This window comes from Sinocyclocheilus anshuiensis, unplaced genomic scaffold (genome assembly GCF_001515605.1).
Source record: "Sinocyclocheilus anshuiensis isolate Anshui unplaced genomic scaffold, SAMN03320099.WGS_v1.1 scaffold160, whole genome shotgun sequence".
Taxonomy (NCBI): domain Eukaryota; kingdom Metazoa; phylum Chordata; class Actinopteri; order Cypriniformes; family Cyprinidae; genus Sinocyclocheilus; species Sinocyclocheilus anshuiensis.
The window spans coordinates 1,624,008-1,634,484 of record NW_015554119.1 but is presented as its reverse complement, the minus strand read 5'-3'; the positions used below and the strand labels follow the sequence as shown (position 1 = coordinate 1,634,484).

Below are 10,477 nucleotides of genomic sequence, written 5' to 3'. Positions count from 1 at the left end.
TTAATTTTCTGTAAAGTTGCTTTGCAACGATTTGTATCGTGAAAAGCACTATACAGATAAACTTGAATTGAATTGAATTAACGTGTCTTTTAACTATTTCTATAATATATTTTAATTTACAAAATATTTAAATTAATTTAAAACATTTAAATGTATTTCCAATATAATTACATTCATTTTTACTTAAAATATTTAAAATAATATTATTTTATTTTAATATCTATTTTAAATAATTAAAATATTTTAAATTAATTTACGTGATTTTATTTTTTTCAACTGCCGTGATTTAAACAACCAAATTCTGCTAAATCAGTTCTCACCTAGATTCATTTGTTACACTGTAAGGTCAATATGATGCATATTTGTGGCTTATTTTAATATGATAAGAGAGTGCAATCACTTATATTTTAGCAATTTTATTGTATTCATTCATTAGCTTGACCTGTCAGTGAAGTGCAGCACCTGTCCGGTGTGTGAAAACAACAGTGTACAGCATATAACTCTGACCTGTTAAAACCCCCATAAATAAAAATGTACTACAATATAAAAACACCCTTTTAAGAGCGCCATCCATTTCCCCTTGACAAAAGCGTTGTAACCGCATGTTTAGTCAGCAGAGAGAGACCTCAACGGCAAGCCGGCTGAACTTAATTGAAAAACAGATCACTCATAAAAATGGCCAAGTGCCATGCAGCTACCGTTGCGCAATAGAGAAGGCATTGTGGAAAAAAGCAGTGTAAAACTTGTTTGAAATTCATCTAGAAAACGAACTGAGCTGGATTGCCATCTCCGCAGTTCTCCGTGAACGGGAAGATGATCCGAGTCACTCCGAGTCACTGGATGAAAAAAAAAAGAGACAAGGTCAAATCATCCCCTGTGCTCAAAGCAGTGCTACAAGTTATGCATAGAGAGAGAGAGAGAGAGAGAGAGAGAGACCACATGTACAAAAGGGATGGCATTGCTATGATACCACACCCCAAAAAACATGGTATTACCATGGTACATAAAAATGTGTGAAACCTATTTTAAAAACAACAACAAAACAGTACAAAAAGTATCATGGCACCACAATTTTTTATTTATTTTTTGGACATGTACCATGATGGCACCATGGTGTAACATAAATGAATTTTAGTACCATGGCATATCTTGATGTACCATAGTATAACCATAGCTGTATCATGATACTGCCACAGTAATTTAATTCATCATGCATAAATAAATCAATAGTATTACCATGATACATGCCTAAATAAATGAATGAATGAATGTGGTACATGCATAAATACATTAAAAAAAAAAAATCAAACAATATTACCATGGTATATGACTAAATAAATGCATAGTATTACTGTGGTAAGTATATATATATAAATACATGCATAGTTTTACTGTACATAGTACATAGTATTACCATGGTACATGCCTAAATAAATGCATAGTATTGCCATGGTACATGTTCACATACAGGGTACTTTTTATAGGTAGATAGATGTTTTTTAGATCTTATTTTGGTTGCTATAAGGATCTTCCATCAGATGATATAGTCTATATGAGTTATAGATACGCAGAGCATGTTGGAAATTAGTGGAAAATCGATTTCGCTTTATTGGATAAACAACCGAGTGTGACTGTGAGCTTGTAGAGCTGGAGCTAAAAATAGCAGCAGAGAGAAGGAGTGTGAGCGGTCTAATGCTTCCACAGTAACACGCTGATGAAAGCCACTGCTGTTGATCCAAGATGCTGCTGCTTGCTGCAAACTTTACATTTTGTGCAATCAAGCGTTTGTGCTTTATGGAATGAGAACGCTCGTGATGTGAATGTTAATTGCTACATTTTCCATACGCTCTAGAGATCTAGAACTCTTGATCTGCCTGAGCGGCTGATCGCACACGGCACGTTCCTGTGTTTATGGACAGCCAGATGGAGCCTTGAACAGTTTGGGAATGTGAAATGGATCATTTCTGTGCCAATTATGTCACCAAAAGGAAGCATGACTGTTCTCAAACAGGTTTGTCTGTCAAACAGATCCTGTACCAAACTCATGATAGTACCAGGATAGACACAATCAGGAGCGTAGGATTGATCGGAAAAGTGTGGGAGGATACATTAAACCTCTTATCATCATGGATATTAATTTGTTGATGTAACGTTCGCTAACGTTCTAACTGATTTGCTGTAAGACAGGTAAGTGGACACAAGATATAGAGGATGAGATCTTAACTTCAGAGTTGCCCCCTAGAATTGGTTTTCAGGGGCATTTTTCATATCTTTATTATGGAATATTTTTCTAATCCTATTTAAAAAAAAAAGAAACACACAGCAGCTGACTTATTTATTTATATTTATGTCTAATACTTCAATCAAATCAGTTAACTTAAATTGTCCATCTGAACAATTATAACAGTTACTTGTAAAATCAAATAAGAAGTTTGCACAAGGATCAGGCTTAAACTTATGAAGCAGGCCTACATTAGATGTTAAAAAGTATAAAAATAGATAAATAAATATAAAATATAATATTCATCAAACGCTAACAAGTATAAATAGATAAATATTGTGAAACACATCAAATGTAAAAAGTAAATAGAAATAACAAAATTTAAATAAGTAAATCAAATGTTTAAAAAGTACATAAAATAATGAACAAAATAAATATAAAAAATTAAAAAGCAAATGTTAAAAAGTAAATAAAAATAACACAAGTTAATGTAAAATAAGCACGTGCATGCTTCAATATACAGTAAAAAAATACATAAAATATTAAAATAAATATAAAAATAAAATATGAAGTAGCAAATGCTCAAAAAGTAAATAAAATAACACAAATGAATGTAAAACAAGTGCACGTATTCCTAAATAAATCAATATAAAATAAAATAAAATTATTGAATAATTAATAAATACAACGAATAATTAAAAGAAAATAAATATACCACTAAAAATAATAAAAAATAAATAAATAAAAATGAATAGCGTATAAGGCTTTTTTTTTCCCTTTTTTTTTTTTTGCATTTGGTGGCATTTTACTTTGCGGCTGCCACTGGTTGGGCTAGAAATGTGGCTGTCTGCATTTTTTCATCACACCGCTGCCAACAAAGCAAAACTCTTAGAGTAAAATAACAAATAATTATTTTGGAATTTCAAAAAGTATTTGCTTGTAGTTCAAACAGCTTTAGTTTGGGTGGTTCTTTACTTTAAATACAGATTGCAAACAAACAGAAGCGTCTTTTCCACTGCCCCAAGGTTGACTCTTTCCAGCTCTCCAAACTCAATGCAGTGCATCATGGGTAAAGCGTGATAACCAGCAGAGGGGCGCCTCTATACGGAACAGCACATGCTGCATGGACAAACTCAGCCTCTGCGGAAAGGTGGAAACATTCCGAGCAATTAATCACGGCAAGTGGAACCAGCTCCCCGTGCAATCTGCTCGATGCAGTTAGCGCCGCACACATGACCAAGACACACAGTGTCTCCACGGAAACCAAGGCTCCAGGCTACTCTGACATTTCCACCCCCCATGTACACATCTACAGCATCAAAACTAATACATCTGTTAATTATTAAAAACACTCGTACTGTGCTCAAAAGAATCATAGATAGATAGATCAACAAGTGTGTGAACTGTTGCTTAAGGATGCATTATTTCAGGTAATGATTTTTATTTTTCAAGATAAAGAAATATATTACCCGAATTATGATTCGGGTAATATTTTGAGTAGGCCTAATATAAGAAGGAGTAATATTTGTACCCTAAAATTAATTTTCGGTGGCATTCTATGTCTTCTATATATTATATATATATATATAATATATAAGATATATATCACGGGGGAAGTCGTGGCCTAATGGTTAGAGAGTCGGACTCGTAACCCAAAGGTAGTTCGAGTCTCGTACCGGCAGGGATTGTAGGTGGGGGGAGTGAATGTACAGTGCTCTCTCCCACCTTCAATACCACGACTGAGGTGCCCTTGAGCAAGGCACCGAACCCCCAACTGCTCCCCGGGCGCCACAGCATAAATGGCTGCCCACTGCTCCGGGTGTGTGTTCACGGTGTGTGTGTGTTCACTGCTGTGTGTGTGCACTTAGGATGGGTTAAACGCAGAGCACTAATTCCTAGTATGGGTCACCATACTTGGCCACATGTCACGTCACTTTTATATCGATATAATTTTCCTAACCCTATAAAAACACATAAAATATATTTTAAATAAAAGTTTAATACTGAACTTAAATAAACTGTCACTCTGAACAATTATAAATGTTACTTATCAAATTACATTTTCCTAACCCTATAAAAACATGTCACTTATTTATTAATATTAATATAAAAGTCTAATACTTCAGTTAAATCAATAAACCTAAATAAATTGTCAGTCTGAATAATTATAACTGTTAATTACAAAATCAAAAAAAAAAAGCAGTGAATAATAAACAAGGATCAGGGTGAAGCTTAAAATAGAATATTATGAAATACATTAAATGTTAAAAAGTATAAAAACAATAAAAATATATATCAAATGTTAAAAAGTAATATATTATAAAGTATAAAAATAATATATTATAAAATACATCATTTGTTAAAAAAGCATATCAAATAAATATAAAAATAATTTATCATGAAATAAAATAAATATATAAATATAAATACATACTATGAAATACATCATAGGTTAAAAAGTAAATAAACAAAAGAAAAATATGACTTTTGGACACATTTTTATGAGTTTCCATCAACTACTGTAATTCACAGACATTCTAAACTGACTCATTTGTTTGAACTGTTCACTGAACTAATGTAGTTTAAAGCAAAATAACATTGGATTTAGTTAAAGTTTTGTGCTTGTTTTGAAGAGAATTTCATTTAAATATAAACTGAAATCTTGAAACTAACTTGTAAAAAAAAATAATTTAATGAATTTGATATTATATTAAAGATTTAAATATGGCCCATTCTTGTCTCACAGCTTGAGTGTTTGCTCTAATGTTCTATCGGATTGGAAAGAGGCGAACTGCATTCATGCTAAAACTTTACATTGCTAATGTACGTGTTTACGTGCCAAGCTGAGCCACCTGGTCACTTGAGGATCGAGCCAGTTCCATTTCAAAATCCAAACTCAAGAGATCAATTCAAATACAGACCACAATTCTCTATTTCAGTGCAGATACATTCAGCAGTGACAGACTGAATGTGCCAGCTCAATTCAATTCATTGTACTGAACTGAATAAAATTATACAGCATCCATCTAAGCCAGCTGACCCTGACATCTCACCCGCTGAATTACTGATTGTTTAGGAATTAAAAAGCAATTCAGGCAGAATTATTCTCAAATAAAGCGCTGTGCTAAATAAACCGCAATCAAAAACTTGTTATAAATGTCAAAAAAGAGAAACAACTGTTGAATCAGGAAGAATTAGCTTTAAACGTGCATGATTTGTAATTTAATATACGCTGATGTTTCTTGACACTTCCAAATAGAATTCATAAGATAGTTTATGCTAAAGTTTCAGCAATCATAAAGTTAACACAAAAATGCAGTTTTTAACCCATTTTACTTTCATAATTGGGCATATTTTTGTGTGAAACAGGTTATTCTGAAAGAAAATGTGATTTTATTCATCAGGAATTGATTAGATGAAAAAAAAAAGGTACACTTTTGTACCTAATTTACCCTAAAGGATGTATATAAGCACCTTAAATGTACACATTTGTACCTTTTGAAAAGATTCTGCCCCAGTGACAGCTTTTGTACCTTTTTTTTTTTTTTTTTTTTTAGAGTGTACAAATAGAGTACGTTTTACATTATGAAGGGAGAAGTCTGATTGTCCATATAAAAACAAAAATAATGCCAATCTCAGTTAAACCGAATAAACCTATTCAGGCTGTAAAAACAAACTCTAAAACTGTATTAATCTAGTAAATCCTTTTATTTTTGACCAGTCTTATTGTATATGCAATTAAAAACCCTATTTATTTTATCCATATTTATTTCATTACAAAACGAGAATTCATCTCAAATACATAACAGGTGGTACGGAAAGTTAAGTTTGCACTTCAAACTGAACTACTTATATACTCATCATCAGCCCTAGGATGCTTTGAGTGATACTGCAGTAGTGTAAACACACACACACACACACACACACACACACACACACGTGCAGTGCACTGCAGTATTGTCGCTGTCTGCTATTGTCTACTGAGGTGTGGCCTCACACAAACACACACACACACACAATATTTTCCTTCTCAGCAATGCGATGAAACACAGATGAGATAATGAGGATGTCTAGAGTCAGTCATTCTGATGTTTTTTGCACAGTCATCCACTTGTTATGAAGTTAATATATATATATATATATATATATATATATAAAACACAGTGAGTACCAACATTCAGGCTGTATAAGCACATTCTGTACAGTAGACCTGCTGTGTGGACACGCAATATGCAATGCTGAGATGTTATTCACAACATTTATCTGTGCACATCAAATATGATTTAAAATATTGAACTCCCTTTTTAAAGATGGAAATCATATTAGTTTAATTTGATTAACTTTTGACTACAATTTCACAATTAAGTGAACATGGGGAGAATCTTGAATCATTGCACTGCTCTGGCTTGACCAGATGTCCTTTTTGTCATGTAAAAATAAATATTTAAAAAAAATGTTATGAAAAATAAAATGTTAAAAATAAATAAAAAAAATAATTATTAAAATAAATAAATATAAAAAATAAAGTGTTAGGAAATATATCAAATGTTAAAAGGTAAATAAAAATAATAAAACAAATGAATGTAAAATAAATTCATGCATACATAAATCAATACAAACGATTATGAAACATATTAAATGTTTAAAGGTAAATAAAACTAATTAAAAGAAAATAAATATAACACTAATAAAATTTAAACAAATAAAGGAATTCACTGTGAGGTATTTTTGTTCATTTTGTTGGCATTTGGTTAATTTCTGACCTTGTTATAATTTATGCGTTGTCATTTTTGTCATGTCTTTGGGTACTATACTAATTTTAACATGAAAATTTGACTATTTATTAAGAAATATTTTAGGTTTTTCTTCATTTTTTTTCTTTCTCTATGAAAATTTTTCAATCAAACCATTTCTTCTGAATATTTTTTTTTAATTGGTAACTAATTTCGTTTTTTTTTTTTCTCCTGTGTCTTTAGTCTCACTTTCATATTAATCCCTCAAAAGAACAAATGCCTGATGACATCATCCTCCAAGAAATGGGAAGTGACATCATCATTGAATAGAATTATTTGATGTTTTGTGCTCTTCACTGGTTTCTCACTCTATCCTGTTTGATAAAATGACAGAAACTGAATCTTAGAATTTTAAAACATGGGTAACAATTTACAATAAGTTCCATTAATTAGTTAATGTATTAACATTTACACTTTTCATTGAACAGAAAAGAGTTTGAAAGGTGCTGCATTACAGGAATGAAGCAGCAGTAAAATTAGTGTGTATTCAAAACGAGGCCTATAAAAGACCAGCACTGATTATAAAAGCAACAGGTTCAACCTGTGAAAGGAAACCAGCACCTGAGCGTGTGCAGCAGAGAGAGAGAGAGAGAGAGACAGAATAAGAGAGAATATTTAGTGCTGCAGAGTGCATTTCTAGACTAGGTTCGCATTTCCTGAAGGAAATGTAATTCTTGCAAAGCAGCACAAAAATAGTGCTGAAGTTTTAGGCGTGTTTCAGTTTTAGTCTTTGGTTCTAAATGAAATGCTGCTTTGCTGTTGTCATGACACAATAGATAGCTACAGATGCTTAAACAGATACAATAAAGAAAAGACCAATCAGTATGCAAAGACATCTAGATTGAAATGGTGAATATTCTATTAATGCAAGTCAAAACTTTAGCTACAAATCAAAATCTGAATGGAGTCTGAACACTGAGCAATAATTGCGCAAGTTAAATACTTAAGATAAAGGCTTTAGAAACCAGAAACCAGAATGTCTGAGGAATATCAATATAGCGCAGCCTTCAAATGCTGCAATAATAATGTGCGTGATCTGTGAGGGGAGACCCAGCTGTAGCTGCATCCGGCACCTGTTGCATGAGGATTGATGTTACAGCATTTCTACTGCACCATTAATGACACTGAATGTTGATGCATTGAGAAATTAACTCAATCAGTGCTACAAGACTGGAACAGACAAAACCCTGGCCTTCATCTGACCTCAGTGCGTGTGTTTGTGTGAAAGAGAGATTACTGAGCCACTCCAGCACCTTTCATGTCCTCATATGAACTGTCATGATGCCTGATCATAAAGACGCATTATGAATGTTTTATGTCATTCACTCATTATGCTCATTCACAGTGACTCTTGTTTTGGTGCGCTGTACTTTCAGCACCACGCCACAAGACAAACTTCACTGCTGTCCACACTTACATACAACAAACGAAGACAAACATACAACAAACACTATTACAAACAACGATAAAGTAATTAAATTATATAATTCATTATCTAATGTCATTAAAATAGCTTGAAATAACATTAAACTGTCATTTTGATTTTCATATTCAGATTTTTATGTGCATGAGCTACTGATCTGTTAAGCATTGCATAATGATTGTTAAAGAGATTTGGGAATAGTAATTACTTTATTGTTGTTTAGTGCATTGAGATATAAAACATCTGTCAGTTTGGCATGAGCATCTATGTTCACAGCATATGTGATAGTGTGGACAGCAGTGAAGTTTGTCTTGTGGCATGGTGCTGAAAGAACAGCTCACCAAAACAAGAGTCACTGTGAATGAGCACCACACGACATAAAACATTCATAATGTGTCTTTATGATCAGGCATCATGACAGTTCATATGAGGACATGAAAGGTGCTGGAGTGGCTCAGTAATCTCTCTTTCACACAAACACAGGCACTGAGGTCAGATGAAGGCCAGGGTTTTGCGTGTTCCAGTATTGTATCTCTGATTGAGTTAATTTCTCATTATTTATATATTATAGATATTATATATGTCAACAGCAATTTTGTCAAACAGCTCAGGTTACGCATTACATAAAGTGACGATTTCAGCACTTGGGTTAGAAATGTATTTCAATGCAAATAATCGCCTTAGAACTCATAAACTACAGGCCTGGACTTTCTGCAACAAATGACACACCTGTGGTATGATAATAACAGTGATTTTCTGCGCATTCAGAGTCCTGCACTAATAACGTCCCTTCATCTCACCAGACAAACCCCAGTCTGGACTTTTCCTCCCGCTGAAATGATTAACCAGGTACCCCACGCGATGTCCATCACACCATACGAAGTGCAAACAGCTCTAATAAACCACACGTTTATATCCAAACGAGAATCTTTTCGCCACCTTGCGTGAAAGACACGCGGAGAAGAAGCCGAAACTCACCTATGGTGGTTATGACAGTGATGGCAAAGTAAAAGGACCCTGCAAATTTCCACTGGACCCCTGCTCTGTGCGGCTCGGTCTCCATGATGATGGTCTCCAGCTTTTTATAGTCAACCTCACTGATGTTGTACTTGCCCTGGAGGCGCTTCTCCTCAGCCTCCAGCTGCTCCTTTTCCCGCATCTCGAAGTCCGACTCGAGCGCGTCAAACACCGCGGCCCCGACCAGCAGATAGGTGAACGTGCAGACGATCAGGGACAGCGTCCGCACGTTCTGCCTCTTCATGGCCACCAGGAACCGGCGGCTGAGGGGTTCATGTCCCCTCTTATCCCCCGGGAAGGCGCAGCAGCAGTCTGGAAAGGGCGGATAGGGGCAGTGCTGCTGCTGATGCGTCTTCGGACACCGGTTGCGGTTGTAACAGGTCCCTTGATTGTGGTCCTGGCTGGTGGAGAGACACAGCAGACTGCTGGAGCGCCGGGACCACAAGCCCTGCAGCCGCGAAACTCTGCGCAAAACCTGCCCGAACCACAACAAAGTCCTCCCGGCGCGCAGTGCCATCAACTAGCGCGCTCCCCGCGTGATCTCCAAAGAGCTTCTGAACTGGAGAAGACGCCAGAAGCCACTGGGATTCATGCTCGAGTGATAATTACGCACCTGTTAAATTGCCTTCTCCACTGCGTTTAAACAAACTCATCGCCGTGGCCATCAGATATCCAAACTACCCTGAACATCTTCCAGAAAAAGTTTCCCCGACCTGTTCATCTGAGTATCATCTTCAGCTGTTCTCACTCCGCCGGTGCGTGAGTAATGCCGGTGGTACCGGAGGAGGACCCGTGAACACGCAGCAGCATCATCTGATGAGCGGCGGAGACGCGCAGCGCACGACTGATGCTCCAAACGTGATCCAATCCAGGAAAAACTCACTTATTCCCGTAGCTTTGCCGAAACGCTGAGCTTGATGATCCTACAAACAACAGGTCCGAGCGCGAACGTGCCCATCTGTTTCCCCGGCAACGCATGGATGGATGGGCTCGACTCTCATTTGGCTCCGTTTCGGCAAAGCT

At 35.4% G+C, this 10,477-nt stretch overlaps 1 protein-coding gene across 1 annotated transcript in view; it reads right to left on the bottom strand.

The window, feature by feature from the left end:
* LOC107669952 (potassium channel subfamily K member 9-like) overlaps positions 1-9,731 on the bottom strand; it is a 48,899-nt gene extending 39,168 nt beyond the window's left edge. Inside the window, exon 1 of the mRNA XM_016462385.1 lies at positions 9,416-9,731. Within this exon, the coding sequence (XP_016317871.1) occupies positions 9,416-9,698 (283 nt within the window). The 5' untranslated portion in view covers positions 9,699-9,731. The remainder of the gene's footprint in view (positions 1-9,415) is intronic.
* Positions 9,732-10,477: the final 746 nt, after the last annotated feature.